Source organism: Parastagonospora nodorum (genome assembly GCF_000146915.1).
Source record: "Parastagonospora nodorum SN15 chromosome Unknown scaffold_29, whole genome shotgun sequence".
In the NCBI taxonomy this organism is placed as follows: Eukaryota; Fungi; Ascomycota; class Dothideomycetes; order Pleosporales; family Phaeosphaeriaceae; genus Parastagonospora; species Parastagonospora nodorum.
Genome location: NW_001884577.1, coordinates 210,739 through 226,306, shown reverse-complemented (window position 1 = coordinate 226,306; position 15,568 = coordinate 210,739). Strand labels below are relative to the sequence as shown.

Sequence of the window (15,568 nt, the reverse complement as noted above, 5' to 3'; positions counted from 1 at the left end):
GCTGCTTCGCATCAGAAATACTGAGCATTATAGACGAGCGCCTGGTACAATACGAATAAAGAGAGCGTCGACCGATCTTTAGGAACGAAAATATGCTTTTACAACACGAAATCATGATTGCTGCCATTATTGTTCAGAAGAGTATACATGTAAGAGAAACTAAAAGGAAAAGGGAAAATCAAGCAAACTCCCACTCCTCTAATGCCTCTCCGTCCCCGACCTTCACCCCATCCGCCATCCCCATTTCCAACTCCCACCGCGCCTTCTCCCCCACCCCACCCTTATCACGATCAAATTCAAAATCCCATACTTCCATCTCCTTCTTTCCCTCGCCTTCCAGCGCGCGCTTCAATATCCGAAAGAAACTCGGCAATAACGCGCGAGTATCCTTATCCAAATCATCCTGATGGATATTTCCCCTTCCCTCACTACACAACCTCTTCCTTACCGCCCCAACGAAATCCTCCTTCGCGCGCTCATCCGTAACAACCTCCTTGCGCAGCTCCGTACTGAGCCCCTCCCACTCCCTGACAATACTCATATGCAAATTAAAATGCAGAGAAGTAGGCGGACTCGTACGTTCCGGCAGGCCCGTCGTCGACTTCTCAAACCGGCTCGCGAGGCCAAAGACAGCAATTAAATGCTTCGCCCGCTCGTGGCGGAGTTTCTGCACGTTTTTCTCCGACATCTGGTTTGCCTTGGTGACGTTTGTGAACTTGAAGTCGCACGCGCCGCAATGCAGGACTGAGGCGCCGAAGGGATTGGCGAAGGGGACGACGGCGGATACGTGGCATGCTGTAAGTTTGGCATTTATGAGGTGCGCGTTGTGGCTGGCGAAGATTGAGAGTAGGGTGTCGTAGTGCGCGAGGGCTGGAAGGGGGGATTGGACGGAGAGGACGGTGGTGGCGAGGGGTTCGGCGTCGCGCATGCGAGTGAAGAATGTTTGAGCTGTGCAGTGGCCTTTTTGCGTGAAGAGGAGCCAGTATAGTATAAGTTGGATCTTGCGCATGGTGTTGTCGTTGATCTCGACGTCGACTTCTTGGATGCAGCCTGAGAGGTGCTGCTTGAAAGTTTCGGAGTCTGTGACTAGAGAAGCCTTGTTTTGATCCTTGGGTGTGAGAGTGCCGTTGAAGTCCTTGTAGATAACTTCGAGGTACTTTTGCTTCCACTGCGTATCTGGGAGCTTGTTCTGGAGTGCGATTTGGAGGTCAACGAGGTACTTGGAGGCAATGGAGTGGATGACTTTTGCCGCCCTCATCCTCTGAGCCTGTTCTACTGTAAGTTTTCCGACACGGCTACTAAGCTCCAAGAGGACATTGAAGCCAAGCGCAGGATACGTCACAGCAAAGCTTGCAAGGCCATTAGTCTCGAAATCCTTCGCTACCCATTCTAGTGCTTGTGGGTAGCGGACCCAATCTCCTGTCTCTTTGAAATCTTCCCGGGTGAAAGTGTTCTTCAAGAGCTGATTGAGCATCCATTCAAAGGTTTCTCGTCGCTGTCTGATCTCCTTATACGCGTTGTCTGATAGCTGGACCTCATTCATATCAGATCCTGCCCAGGCTCTGGTGTTGATAAGTTCAAGAAGTATGGACATGAAAAGCTGCGCTATGCCTGCCGCTCCAGTTGCCAGCTTCGCAGTCAAAGCCAAGTACAGTTGTTCGTTGATGTACTTTTTATTACTGCCATCGTACTTCAGAGCAGGAATGACGGCAGTCAGAGGCTCATGGTATATCGACCTACTCGAAGGCGAAAGTACCGCACACTGGAAGCAGATGTTCTGGCTAGAGATAAGTCCGACGTTCTTCGCTGATGCGCCTGCTGCGAGAGGAAAGTTGAGAGCAAAGTCAGTAGTGTTGTCCTCGACTTTGTCTGCTTCCATCTCTTTGAAACATATCGACATGATGACTTCCTCGTCGCAACAGATCTGGCAGAAGCCCTTGTATGCTGGCGCATCGAGGTCAAGCTTCATCATATCTACCGTAGTGGCTGTCTCAATCACATCAGCTCGTCGAGCTCGGTTGCTCTTTCGCGATAATATCTCCGCGTTAAAGCCAGCGGCTTCGATGGCTGCCAGTGTCCTCAGCGCTCCATCGACAAGCTGGTTGCGCTTCTTCAGGGCTATTTCCTGCTCCGACCCTATAAAGTCTGTGGTTGATTTCTGGTAGTGATCGCGGTTCTTCGCATGTGCAGCTCTTAGGCGTTCCTGAAGCTTTACACGCTCTTGAGCCGTAGTCTTGACATCTCCCATCTTCGTTATGAGGGCTCCAGCTCCAGCCACGTCTTCCAGCTTTGGCGCAACCTGCTCAATCTTTTGCTTCTGAAGAAAGCCTCTGAGCTCTGCAATACGACTGCGCGTCTTATAGGCCACCGATAGGGCGTCAAAAGTGTTGTCTGCAAGGAGATCACACAGATCGTCCTTGGAGAGCACACCAGCCTTGGGAAGAAGATCCAAGTCGACACGGACGGGTCCATGCTGTCGCTCCTCCCAGTCTGTACCAAGAGCAATTCCCTTTGCAGACTCTGGTCGAAATTCAGCCTTGATAACTTGGACCTCCAGCTTCTTGTACTCCTTGAAGAACGATGTCTCGTCGCCGAAAAGTTGCAGATCGTCCCAGCTCTCAAGGTTCTGTGCGGCTGCCGACCCACCGAGCGCGGCGAAACACCCTTTCCCTGCGATGACATATATTCTTCCAGTACTGATTTCCTTGAAGAGAATCAACGTGTCCTCTGAGCTAGCGAAGAATGAGATACCGACTGATATATTGGCGGTACCAGGGCTCTTCCCCGGACTTCCGGTGATCAAGAATACCAGCGGAATATTGAGCACATCGCGATCTTGGGCGATCTTGGCAAGCTGATGTACATCTTGCTCCCAGATCTCCCCATCAGTCAAAAGAAACCAAACATCCGAGCGCTTGATTGCGTTGAGCGCGCCTTGATCATGGAAAATCTGAGACGGTGTCGTGCCTCCATGCTGTGACCTCCAGCTGATGGCCTCGAAGCTGTGAGTCGGAGAATCGCACCGAGAGCCCCAGAGAGAGATAGTGTCGTCGCGGTTTGCATAAATGGTGCGAAATTGATCTACGAAGGCGCGCTCCCGTCGAAGGACAGTCCCTGCTGTCGAGCCAGAGTCGTCTACGGCAAAGAACTTGCGACTTTGCAGGAAAGGCGTGTACTCAACGTCGACATCTCCTGAAGGCTCGGGGAATATCTTCCAGCTTGCCATGATGGTTAAAATCTAGACTGTCATCATTCGTTGCTGTTTATAACATAGTTCCATGGACTGACTGACCTGGTGCAAAACATCTACTCGACAGCGACGCAATTTCCTTGGGTGTGATCAGAGTATCAGAAAACGACTCCTGATGTACTTCATATCATTTTTTATTTCGCTCCTTGCTTTATACACAGTCTTAGAACGTAACTCAACCAGATTCACACTCACCATGGGTGGCCTAAGGGACCGGTGAGGGCTGAGGCTTCCGCCACAGCCTAGGCTGCTCTGAGACAAGCCTGGGACTTGTAGCAAATGATTCATCGACATTAAATTCCGATCATTTCGATGAGGTAGAAGGTTGCTAGTCCAATATCATATTTGCCGCGAAGTGATGTTGTGACTGTGTTGGTGTCTTGGGGTAGAAGGGCGTCTGAATACGAGGCTGTTGGGCCGGAGTTACGCGACCCGCGAATAGTAGGAGTCACCCCGTGTTCTTCGCCCTTTCCATACTTTACCAGCAAATACGATCAAGCAGTTATCGCAGTTCAGCATCGACCTGAAGTGCGAGGCAGACAGTAGTCACATGGTCTCCTGAGTTTACTTGGGCAGTATCAGCCTAAACAAAAGCCTGAAGCTGTACACAGCGCATTGGCGTCACGTTTGAAGTCTAGCAATATCTTGCATAGCTCCAGGCTATCAATTCGTTGGCAAGAAAGTAAGAAGTTGCTTGTCGATCCTACCTTGCATGATTTGAATAACCAGAAGAGCTTTCACAAGCGGTAAAAGACAGTGTTTAGGTGCGCCGTCTGCTCGGGATAACGAACATGACTCAAGGTTAGGACTCGGGACCAGAGAAAGTTGGATGTAAGGTTTAGACGAGGATGCGGTTGAAAAACGTGAAATTTTGGACCACGAATACCGTCTCGTCTGCACATGCGAGTAGCCTCCATTTCCTGGGTTTCGTTACTACACACCCCATGCCAAATACACTCGCAAACGATTACATGTACCAGATCCGTCCAAGAGCGCAAGTGGTCAGAACACTACAATTTCCTGCGCGAATGAGTCCAAAGCTGTGACAAGGTAGTCGGGGAGCTCTGGGGCATTGACGTGGAGCAAGTCGTCTTCAATGACGCTACTCAGTCGGCGCTGTCTATATGTATCAGGCGTTATCCTGACAACAGCGACGTCATCAGCACCCTAGTGGACTACGTGGGGAAGTTAGGAGCGCAAATGAGCTCATTGGTGCACACGATGAATTCTGCTCAGTAGAGTTCACGCTCAACAAGCACGTCGCAACCTCATAGTTACATGAAGTCGAAATCTTTTCCGAAATTTGTGAACATTGTGCAGGCTCTGCGTTGTTCCCAAACGCTACTACACCAATGGCAGAGCTTCAGGCATGAACTTCGGAGACGTGCGTAAAGCTATACTCGACGCCGGCTTTGACCCCAACGCACGCTGTCATTCCCCACTTTATAAGTCTCAGAATTCCAGTCTTCTGGAAGCACTATCCGGTATCGAAGTGTCATTCATCGCTCTCACTGTTCGCGACAACTTCCAGCTTCACGAGGGAGTGAACGACTTCACCTGCCTGCAAACCATTAACATCCACCATCTTGCTGCACATATGCTTGGGTCGCATCTAAAATTAGGATCGGCCTTGATAGCAGTGTATCAAGCACTGTTTGGTCTGGAAGATATCGAAGCACACAAGGCCCCGTGCGACACAATCATGATGCTAGATCTTATACGCGTGGTGGCCGCATGCGGACATACGCAAAATTAAGCATCAAAGGCACTGCTCTATATACCTAGCTCAGATATTGATCACTGCGAAGTTTCTCGTGGTGCCCTCATACTGATGTAGCACCCTTCCTTCTTCGACAACGCGAAAACACTGTTGTGTACAATGGCGGCAGCCATACAGCATGAAATAGCCTGGTGATATACAACACAACTTGCTATTGCACTCGAAATCCAACAATTCCACGTATACCTTCAGGCTATTAGTTCGTCAACTAGATTCTATTCACCTTCCTTCACGGTGAGAGCCTGCAAAACATAGCACAGTAACGTTTTGGCATTATCTAGTGTACGTGACTCAAGATGAAGCAGCTAAAGCTCCATGTTATATCTGAGGTTTTACCCAACAAGTAGCAGTTCATCGCATAGCCTGAATGTGTACGCAGAGCCTTTACGTCACAGTCAAAGCCCTGCAAGACTTTGTATAGCTTCAGGATACTCAATTCCACTGTTAGATTTGTACCAGGGACCACGTCCTGATCGAACCATGTCAAAACATGGGCTGCAATGTATATGTGGACATAACATCGAGAACTGCGCCAGACATCAGAAACGCAACATGGCTGACCTCGGTAAATACTGCCAATATGCAAGCAGTGATTAGGTGCAACAGCCTCCAGAAATTCCTTTTGGACGTCTATTGTCGGTTTTGCCCGAATGTCCAATCGAAGCGTAGGCACTCGCTGTCAAACCTCTTTGACAAGATCAAATTGATCATGTCAAGTTAAAGATCGGATATAGCCATGTCTTGTCCAGTAGCTAACTCCAAGGGGAAAGTGAGTCGTGGCAGGCAGGAAGCCGGAGCACATCTCGTGGGCGAATCATAATGAACGCCCAAAGGAACCGCTACAGAAGCCGTAATTCTGTATTAACAATGACACGGAAAGAAGAATTCCAGTGGCTGAGCGCCGCGAAGTGGCTCATGAAATTCCTGTCGCTGAATTGCAGCTGCATGAGAGCAGAATGTCTCTTATCATGCCTCTTGTTGACCACCTGGGCTTTGTCCATGTAGCCGAGTCCTGAAAGCGCCCAGAGTCCCCCAGCATGCCCTTTGGTGAGTCTCTTTTGCATCGCCACACTGTGGTCGCCAGCTTCTGACCAAATTGTCCTGGATGCTGCCTTCTTACTCACATTAGCTTCTACGAACCCTTACGAACAGACAACGACGTTATAGTCTCAGGCTGGATTGTAACGCGCCGATGTGGAAGAGTTGTTCAGATACAAATTGGACATGCCGTGGCCCTGAGAAAAGGCTTATTGGCGAGAAATCGCCCAGGTGTCGCAATAATCTACATACACTCTGTTTAGGTTCAATGTATTATCAGAGAGGAACCGTGATATGATATGGGAGCCTAAACAACCCCACTAGTTTGTCAACATTTCGCGATTGTCTAGAAAGGCGTTGAAGTTATACAGCTCGGTCTCTGGCAAGAACATCGAAGCGTAATTTATCGTAATGTCAAACCCATGGCATTCATAATTAGACTACTGTGATGCTCATATTCTCCGACCTCTTGGTCTTCCATGGCAACTTTCGCTGCGGTCATCATATCAAAATGGTTCCTAAGTATGCGCTTTGACGATGATCTTTCCATGCTCACACTTCAGCGTGATCTCCTCGCCGAAGGTGTAGTACTTGTACTCGTCCTTTGCTGGAGCAGGTGCTGGGGCTGGGGCAGGCGCTGGGGCAGGCGCTGGGGCAGGCACTGGGGCAGGCGCTGGGGCAGGCACTGGGTGCTCCTCTTTCTTGGGTCCTTCTGGCTTAGAAGCGGGGGCAGGCGCTGGGGCAGGCACCGGATGCTCCTCTTTCTTGGGTCCTTCTGTCTTAGGAGCGGGGGCAGGCGCTGGGACAGGCACCGGATGCTCCTCTTTCTTGGGTCCTTCTGGCTTAGGAGCGGGGGCAGGCGCTGGGGCAGGCACTGGGTGCTCCTCTTTCTTGGGTCCTTCTGGCTTAGGAGCGGGAGCCGGTGCTGGGGCAGGCGCTGGGATAGGCGCCGGTGCAGGATGAGTTTTCTCATCCTTGGGCGGCTCGGGATGTGTTTTCTCATCCTTAGGCGGCTTAGGATGAGTTTTGTCGTCCTTAGGCGGCTCAGGATGTGGTTTCTCATCCTTAGGCGACTCGGGATGTGGTTTCTCATCCTTAGGCGACTCGGGATGTGTTTTGTCATCCTTAGGCGGCTCAGGATGTGGTTTCTCATCCTTAGGCGGCTTAGGAGGAGTTTTATCGTCCTTAGGAGGCTTATCATCCTTCGGAGGCTCAGGGTAAGGCTTGCTATCTTTGGGAGGCTCAGCATGCGGTTTGTCATGCTTAGGTTCTACACCTAAGTCAGTAACATGAACAAATACTAAAGTCTACTCTATAGAGTGGAGATATAGGCATACCTGGTGGTGTGCAGATTAGCTTGGGGTCGTGCTTGTCACGAGTGTCACAGCACTTGTTGTACTCCTCCATAGCCTTGACGTCTTCCGTGCGAGCTACAATAGGCTTTGAAGCCACTGTAGCCGCAAGGATTGCGACCAATGCCGCTTGAGAGAACCGCATGTTGGCGTGTGGTGAAGTTGTGTATAACGAGAGATGATTGAAGCGATCGAGTGTTGGTATGAACGACGGACGAAGAGCGATAGACGGTTCAGGTTGTGAAGCGACGAAGCCTGGCACAAAACTGATACTTGGATGATCCAGAACGGTCGCTGGTCTTTATACTCGCATGCTCATACAAACCATCCGTACAGCGGCGCAGAAAACATCCTAATTACGAAATATTTGCGCCATCTCCCATGTCGACTATCGAAATCTCGTTTTAGAGCAGTCTTAAAATCCTAGTTTCCAGTGTCTCATTACCGCGTAGCTAGCGTAGGCGTCATGAGAACTTTCAGCCTGGATTGAAGATCACAATACGAACGTGGCAAACGTCATGAATGGGCCGGAAGCTGGGAGTGTGCCGTAGGAAGCTTCTCCTCGATGGAGCGGACGTTGTAGGCGCATGCAGTAGAGTATTGCCTAGACTCTCTGTAGCTCGTAGCATTTCGTCGGTCCACCTCGTGATGAGTCTTTAAGGTACGTAACATCGGCTTTGCGCAAGGTCGGTGGACGTTAGCTAATGGGCGCATGAAATGGCGCTCGTGTTGTTGCTACCGGCGAACTCGGGCAGTTGGAAAGTAATCACGATTGAAGCGTCGATTATTCTAGACGCGATTGCGGAGGCCTAGACACCAGACGAAGCGGTACAGGCACGCTGATCGGATGGTTCGAACTAGAATCAAGCTTTCGAAGATCGTCAGACGTTGAGAGGGCAAGCGGCTGTTTCCCCAGACGCGATGTAGACGCGATGCGGGGAGGCGCCTTGGCAGTTTGCCCGATGCCGACCCAAACTCCGTCTGCCACACTGCGGAAGCTGTTCCTGGTGGACAACTTTCCAAGGTCCTGGATCCTGGAATGATTTTGCCAAGGCAGAGGCGCATGGCCGCTATCGAAAATGTCTTGGATCGTCTACTATGAGTAAACTCCAGTGAGTCGGCTACGATTGTGAGTGAATCTAAGTTGTTGGTGACGATGCGGGATGTATTATGAGCTTGAAAGCAACGGTATCCTAGTTGAAACTACAACAACGACCTAATGTAGTCCAAGGTATTCTTGTCGAAGAGTCTGGTTCATCCAGTTCGATGGCTGTGAAAATGCAGGACACCAAAGCCGGCTATTCACGCCAAGACGATGGCTCATCTTGGCATTCAACCCATGACCGCTGCATCTGGCACTGGTCGAAAGTCTGCCAGCCAAAAATAGCTCTTGCGTATGACGATAATTTCGGAATCCTGTGTTACGACTGGCCAAAGGCTGAACCGCGGAATATAGATTGCGAGCAGAGATCATTCCTTTCTCGTAGTCTCTGGACCAAATGCGAAAGTGTGCACTTGCGTGAGTGAAGACGGCTTCCGGATAACGTTGCGATTGGATCTTGAGTAACGTCGATGGTGATCACATCGTTAACATGACCATATGAGTAGCATAACCAAAATATCCCCTGCCGCTCACCATGCTACACAACTTACCTTGCTGCTATCAAAGCATATTTGTCAGAATAGGCTTTGGTCTGCCAAGGTGTTCGTTCCGGCTCATATCAACCAACATATAGCTTGTCAGAGTTGGGTAAGTACGCTCGACCGAAGATGTTCCGACTTGCAAGCCAAGCAGAGCCATGTGCATATACAAGACCTCAAGGCTCGTATTCTCCACCAAACCTTCGCGATTCGTCAAGACTTGGCATGCTTTCGCTGCAGCTTAGCAGTGACAAGGGAAATGTCAAGTTTGTAGCAGCAGGCAGCCTCCCCTTCTAGTCGCCCAACGGCGAACGAAGTACTCACAAGTTCTCGATGCAATTGTGGAACTCCGATTACTTCCCCACAAATATGATGGCTTGCAATAGGATGACGCGATTCGCATCTTTGCGTTCGACGTTGATCTGAACCGTCTTTACGTCCTGCCTTCAGGTCCCCAATACTCTGGAAGTCGCTTTGCAGGAACATCCGATCGGCAATGTGTTACGAGGTTGGTGAATGCGAAGTATCAATCTTCTTAATTTCCCTTCGCCGCTGTGTAAGTCACCTCAGACTGGCGTACTTAGAGGCCACTCAAGCGCGCACATCCTGGGTCAATCAGCGCGGAAAAGCAGCGCGCGCAGGGCTGCATTAGTTGCATCGGATGATGGCAGAGTCTTCAAGGTCTTGAAGCATTCCTACCCTACTCTTTCTGTGTCCACATTTGAAGACGTTCTTCCTTGATTGACAAGCCGCTGCAGCGCCCAACTCAACATGCCTGCGGCCATCGGATAGTTCACGTCAGCCCGCGGCTCGCAGCATACCGCACCTGCCAGGCCTCAAGGTCTTCAAACATATCCGGGTTTTCCTCTTGGTACGCAGTCGTAGTGCTGCAGATTAACAACTGGGACGTCCCATAGCCTGGATGTATACACAGTGCCACCGGATTTCGAATGTGACGAGACGCCGTGTGTATAGCTTCAGGTCATTGAATCCGCTGTGGGCTTTTGTATCCTGGTCGCTTTCCGTCGTAGGTAAGGACCTGTGGTAGACGTTGTCTTGCGCTACCCGGGCGCTCTTAAGACGCGTCGCGTCATCTTCGACTACGCGTCCAAGGTTGAATGGAGGACGAAAGCATAATTGAGGTACAAGTATACATTCCTATGCTCTCGAAACGAGAAGCAAGTCTCGTCGTCGATACCCTGCCGCAAAATGGATACCGAGTTTCTGGAGGATTTGGGGCTGGGTCACGCGACGCTATGCATTGACCGGATTTCACGATGACGTAGGTCCGTGCCGCGGTAGCTCAAACACGCTCCTGCGCCCCGCTCCACTGAACAAAACCCAGGCAGCCGTCTCTTCTACAACAACACTCTGATCATCCCTCCCAAATCGGCCCTTTCAGACAGTAAACTTCCAAAACACCGCCAATATGTTCAACTTCGTCGTTGCAGCTCTCCTTCAGCTCTCCTTCTTCATGCTTGCCGAGGCAGCTCCTGTCTCGGCTATGAGCGCGAAGCCATGGCAAGCAGGTACCGGTGGCGGTATCGTTGGATTCATCGTCCTGGTTCTCGACATCATTGCTTGGAGTAAGTCTATGCTGCTCTTTCCCGTTTATAGCTGCCCGTTTGGGAAGTTTGTTTGTTTTGAGGCTGAAGCTGACGCGCTACACCACAGTTGAGATCTTCAAGTCGAACCGCCCCGTCCCCAACAAGGTCCTCTGGGCTCTTGTTGTCTTCCTTTTCCCCGTTGTCGGCATGCTCATCTATTACCTCTTCTCCAACCGCCAGGCTCACAACACCTATGAGCCAATCCCCAACGTCTAAGCCGATAACAACCGGTGAGCTCATCGAGCGGCTAGTGATTAGGGGAATCGTCGGGAAGATCGTCAACTCTTGATATGATAACGTCGATCTGGAAATGGGAGCTGCTTCCGAATTAAACCAGAGTTGCGATCACGCACTTTCTGATTGATGCAGGAGAAGCGGTTGATCCGTTTGGTAGGCGGGTAGTCGTTTAAATGTCCATGTCATTTTGATACCACGAATATTTTCTCTCGTCAATATAAAGAATACTTCTTCTCGACAATGTAAAGAACAATTCTCCTCGTCATTGTAAAGACTTCTCAGCCCACATTCGTATCATCCTGAGGTCGCCCTGAGTGCAATGCCCTAGTCGGTGCTGCGCCTTGGCAGCTGCACATGCTGCTCTTTACGTTTGCTCTCAAGGGCTCGCACCCAACAAACAAAATACTTGCAGAGCCGACCTTTGCCGTCTGACATTCCACCACCAATCCGCATTCTCGCGTCAGTTGCTCCCACATCAGGCATGGCCGAAAGCACCAAGGAACCCGGTCGACGGAGCCGGGACACAATGTTGAGCAAGCGCCTGCAGCGAGTGTTCGGCGGCTACAAGGAACTAATTCAATACGAACACGTGCTCCAGTCAGCCGAGCCTTAGCATTTTAACCTGTAGCACGAATGACCGGACTCCAGGACCCGTCTCGAAATATGTGTCACACGATAAAGCGACAGCTGACATCCAGAAACAACGTGAGGCGTTTGTGCAGAAACACCAAGAGCTTGAAAAGTCTAAAAAGAACCTGGAAGACGAGGAGTAGTATGTTTAATAAGCGCGTCAGTGGATAAGTCTGCTCACGATGTCACAGCAATTTCCGCGTGCAGACCACCATGCTCGCTATAGAGCTCACTGCACATTCAAAGTCCGCTTGCTTAGAGCTTGCTACGGAATTCTATGCGATCATGCCGCGCGAAGTACGAGATTTAGTCTACTCCTACCTTTATCGGTCTGTCGATAGTCCGCAGGACAAACGCAGTAAGGATAAGATGGAACCAGGGCCCGACCACCTCCGCCGATCGATTCCGCATTGGCAATCGAAAGAATATGTGGGGCACGAATTCGCTCGCGAGTATACCGAGTTCTTCTACGAGCACACACAATTGCAGTTCAAGGCGCATTGGTGCTGCATGGAGGCTCTTGACGACCTACTCCTCCGCGATCCATTTGGCTACGGAATCACCCCAGTTGACCTCATTCGCGCCATCTACATCACTTTCCGGGGACCTCGTCGTAAGGTGACGGAGAACGTCTTCGAAAGCTTCAGAGACCAGTCCAAGGTGTTGCTCAAGCTGAAACAAAGTACACAAGTCACTTTCAGGATCCAGCTCGAAACCATGTTTGTGGATGAGACTGTAGAGCTAGATTTTCTCCTCAAAGTTTTGAAGCTTCTGGCCCCCCATGCTATACAACTTCAAGAAGCACGGTCGAAGCTTCGACGTTTTCATCGTCTTCGATAGCCATGTGTCAACAAAACTAGCGCGAAATATCAAGTTTCTGTGGGACATGACACAAGGAAATCTAATCGCAAAGATTAAAAGCTGGAGCACTTCGTATGGTAAGCTGCAGATCACCATTCATCCACGACAAGTGTTACACGCGACTAATCAGTTGTCCAATCTAGCCAACTTGCCAGAGGACAGCTTTGTATTTGGATGCAAACTAAAAGATGTCCCGCTTAAGAAGAAATCAGATTACTTCTTGTTGAAGTGGATGCTGAACGAGCCTGAGGAAGAAGAGATGGGTCAAGACTACTCCAGGATTGTATGAGCACCTTGACCATTCCTTTGAGCCTTCAGAAGCAGCTGATTTTTTAAGAGTTATGGAGGCAAGACATGTTTCTTGTCATGATCTATACGGGACCGGCCCCGTTCAGCTTCCAGTGCGACTACTGCATCTCTGATAGCTGCGAGAATTTGGCCTGCGCGATAGCTTTTTGCTCTTAAGCAATGACTGACAGATCGTCTCACTAGATGCACAGAACAGAAAAAGTTCAAGGTTCTGGGACAATCGGGCACAATCTCACTTTCACTCAAACCATACTTTAAGAAGAAACTTGCCCACCCAGCCAGTCTTTACAAGTGCTATACATCTTGTCAAAATCATTGTTATCACTCGAATCGTTCATTTGTACATTCATGCTAACATATCTCGAGCTTGTTTGCCAAGTCGCGAAGGGCAAGTGCGTCGGTGAAGGCCATGTGCACGTGACTGCGCGGCATCGGCACCTACAAGCGCAGGATCGCTAGTTGCGGCTCGTGTAGAGGATCCACTCAAACTCTATAAGTTATACTTACCTTTCAGCCACCAAATTCGCTTGATCCGACTGCGAAAGTCTGCGCCGGTAAGCCATTGAATCTAACAGTCAAGGTTTACCATAGAGCTAACATTAATAGTAGAATAGCTCGCTACCAGCTGTTGAGAATGGTGGCCGCCAAATTTCGGTGGCATTAAGGCTTATAATGAGGACATGATTATCGACTATGAGACTGATGCGAGCGGTGAGCTTAGTGAAATGGTGATCGCGTTTCGCGACTCTGGGCGGTAAGTTTTACTCCAGGCACGACTCTCGTTGTACTAACAGCAAACAGCCAAGATAAGGAGCGTCATGAGAATCGCCTCGTTGCCTTTGCACCAAAGTGTTTGAACTTCCGCAATAAAGTTCTATGCCGCTGTCCCCCGCGAGGTGCGAGTTATAGTGTACTCGTACCTACACGTACCGATTCACAAGCCCAAAATACTAGTGCAAATTCGCTGCGGTTTTCAATTGAATTCGGATAGGAGGAGGACTTTCCGGCCAGTCGCCAACCCGTACGCTTCGCTGAAGGAGAGTGTTGCCCGTTCATTGCTGCGTTGGTTTGAGATTGAGAAAGGCGAGTGACACGTCGAGGGATAGGTCCATATCAGCGAGACTTCTGAGGCGACTGGCTTGTTATCTGGAACTTGGTTTTGCTGCAGCTCTGGGTTGACAGGGCTGTTACTCTGAACCTGTTGGTGTAAGACTTTCGGGCTCCGGGGTCTGTCGATTTGGGGGTGTTCGCGCGAGGGTGAGTCTGACTGCGCCATTCTGTCCAAAGCTAATATTCAAATATATTGGAAGCGAATGATGTGAAGTAGGACAACGTGTTTGTAACTCGAGGTGTGATACGCTGCAGTGTGCTGCGAACAAACAGAAGTGATGAATCTTGGCGAAGCAAACAAGAATAGTAAGAACGTACCAACGCATTTGTGCGGGCAGTGATCATGTAACTCAACGCGCCGGCACACAGATAGTGACTGGTTTTCGCCGCCTTTTCCTATGACAAGTTGGACAGATGTGGTGTGTACTATGACCTTTACTCATCTCAGAGCTGAACATACACAATGCCTTTCCTCACAGCCTATATAATCACTTCAATCCCCATCAGCAATTCATCAGAACACTTGGTTCAGTGCTAAGACGCTCGCAGAGCAAAGCGGCTCGGTAGCGGATCCGGTCCAGGTACTTGATCGTACCTGGGGTGAAGTAGGTTTTGGCGTTCTGCTGACTCTCGAAAAGCACCCGGACTCCTCTTGCCGAGAAGGTCTGTAGCAGACCGCCGTCTTGGAGCTTATGCACCGGCGAGAAACCCGCGTTCGATTCGCGGAGTGTTCAGTATTTTTTGGCGTTGGTGCTTCGTTTTTGCGAGGCGTTGCTGATCGAAGGCACTTCATCCGCGCGAGGTGTCAGAGGCGATGGTATTTAGCGGGAATCAGTCATCAGAATCCTCCTCCTTGATTTCTTTCTTGACTCTTGTCCTGGTCGCTCTTTTTGGATTACGTCTAGCCTCACCTTCAGACTCTGACTTGGCGTTAACTTCATCCTCCACCTCCTCAACCTTCACGTCATCTCCCTCCACCTTCTCCTCCTCCTCCTTCTTCATCTTCTTCAATTTCTTCATCTCCCTATCCCATTCCTTCTGCTCCTTCAAAAACCTCTCCTTCCCCTCCATATACCCCCCACACGCCTTCGCCCTCTCCCAAACCCCCCTAAAAATCAAACTACACTCCTCCTTCTCCCTCTCCTTCTCCCCCATTTCACACTTTTCCAACTCCACCTTCCTCTTCCCTCCACCCTCCCCATCCCCATCAACCCTATACTTCCTCCCCCCCTTATGATTAGCATACCTCTTCGCGCGCGTCATCCCCATCTGCAAAAACTTCCTGCTCATATCCATGCCAATGAAGTCATTCTCGCGCTCATACTGCAGAAACTTGGCGAAGATGGCGCGCGAGGATTCACGGGCGATAGCGGGCGTGCGGAAGCGCCAGAGCGGCAGGATTTCGGATTTGTAGGGCTCGAAGGTTAGGACGAGGGTTTCGCCGCGGCCGATGCGGTAGGTCATGCGTTGGGGCTTGGTGAGGGGGCGGGTGAAGGCGGACATTTCTGGAGGGGGGGTTGAGTCGTTCATGGCTGTTATGGGGGTAAGTTGGAGCGGTCTTGTGTGTTGTGGTGTAGATTGAGGTTTGTCGTTGCGATGACGTAGTGCATGTTGGAACGCGACGCGTGGTCACGTTGCTTGTGAACCGAGGCATGCTGGTGGGAATCACAAAGTGGACTCTGGTATTGCTCGCAATCTGAGCAAATGGGTTAGGAAAGTGGATGATGTCTTTTGCTTTGCTCTGCTTTTGATT

General features: G+C 50.3%; 6 protein-coding genes across 6 annotated transcripts; 2 read left to right on the top strand and 4 right to left on the bottom strand.

The window, feature by feature from the left end:
* Window positions 1-178: 178 nt before the first annotated feature.
* SNOG_13994 (hypothetical protein) lies at window positions 179-3,226 on the bottom strand (the record flags this gene model as incomplete). Its single annotated transcript, XM_001804142.1, has 2 exons — window positions 179-3,002; window positions 3,024-3,226. 2 exons carry the CDS (start codon window positions 3,224-3,226, stop codon window positions 179-181), a joined length of 3,027 nt encoding a protein of 1,008 aa, XP_001804194.1.
* Window positions 3,227-6,586: 3,360 nt separating this feature from the next.
* Window positions 6,587-7,565, bottom strand: SNOG_13993 (hypothetical protein; the record flags this gene model as incomplete). The annotated part of the gene is made up of 2 exons (XM_001804141.1): window positions 6,587-7,338; window positions 7,406-7,565. 2 exons carry the CDS (start codon window positions 7,563-7,565, stop codon window positions 6,587-6,589), a joined length of 912 nt encoding a protein of 303 aa, XP_001804193.1.
* A 2,864-nt stretch (window positions 7,566-10,429) lies between these two features.
* SNOG_13992 (hypothetical protein) lies at window positions 10,430-11,144 on the top strand. Its single transcript, XM_001804140.1, has 2 exons — window positions 10,430-10,647; window positions 10,736-11,144. The coding sequence occupies exons 1-2, from the start codon at window positions 10,491-10,493 to the stop codon at window positions 10,882-10,884; spliced, it is 306 nt and encodes a 101-aa protein (XP_001804192.1). The 5' UTR covers window positions 10,430-10,490; the 3' UTR covers window positions 10,885-11,144.
* A 604-nt stretch (window positions 11,145-11,748) lies between these two features.
* On the top strand, window positions 11,749-12,685 carry SNOG_13991 (hypothetical protein; the record flags this gene model as incomplete). Its single annotated transcript, XM_001804139.1, has 3 exons — window positions 11,749-11,832; window positions 11,884-12,254; window positions 12,304-12,685. 3 exons carry the CDS (start codon window positions 11,749-11,751, stop codon window positions 12,683-12,685), a joined length of 837 nt encoding a protein of 278 aa, XP_001804191.1.
* Window positions 12,686-13,678: 993 nt separating this feature from the next.
* On the bottom strand, window positions 13,679-13,981 carry SNOG_13990 (hypothetical protein; the record flags this gene model as incomplete). The annotated part of the gene is made up of 1 exon (XM_001804138.1): window positions 13,679-13,981. The coding sequence occupies one exon, from the start codon at window positions 13,979-13,981 to the stop codon at window positions 13,679-13,681; it is 303 nt and encodes a 100-aa protein (XP_001804190.1).
* Window positions 13,982-14,646: 665 nt separating this feature from the next.
* Window positions 14,647-15,345, bottom strand: SNOG_13989 (hypothetical protein; the record flags this gene model as incomplete). The annotated part of the gene is made up of 2 exons (XM_001804137.1): window positions 14,647-15,028; window positions 15,062-15,345. 2 exons carry the CDS (start codon window positions 15,343-15,345, stop codon window positions 14,647-14,649), a joined length of 666 nt encoding a protein of 221 aa, XP_001804189.1.
* Window positions 15,346-15,568: the final 223 nt, after the last annotated feature.

Excerpts from the sequence above, each read along its gene's own strand:
- SNOG_13992 (XM_001804140.1), top strand. The coding sequence starts at position 10,491 with ATGTTCAACTTCGTCGTTGCAGCTCTCCTTCAGCTCTCCTTCTTCATG. Across the intron at positions 10,648-10,735 it reads TCTCGACATCATTGCTTGGA|TTGAGATCTTCAAGTCGAAC; the intron begins GTAAGTCTATGC and ends GCTACACCACAG.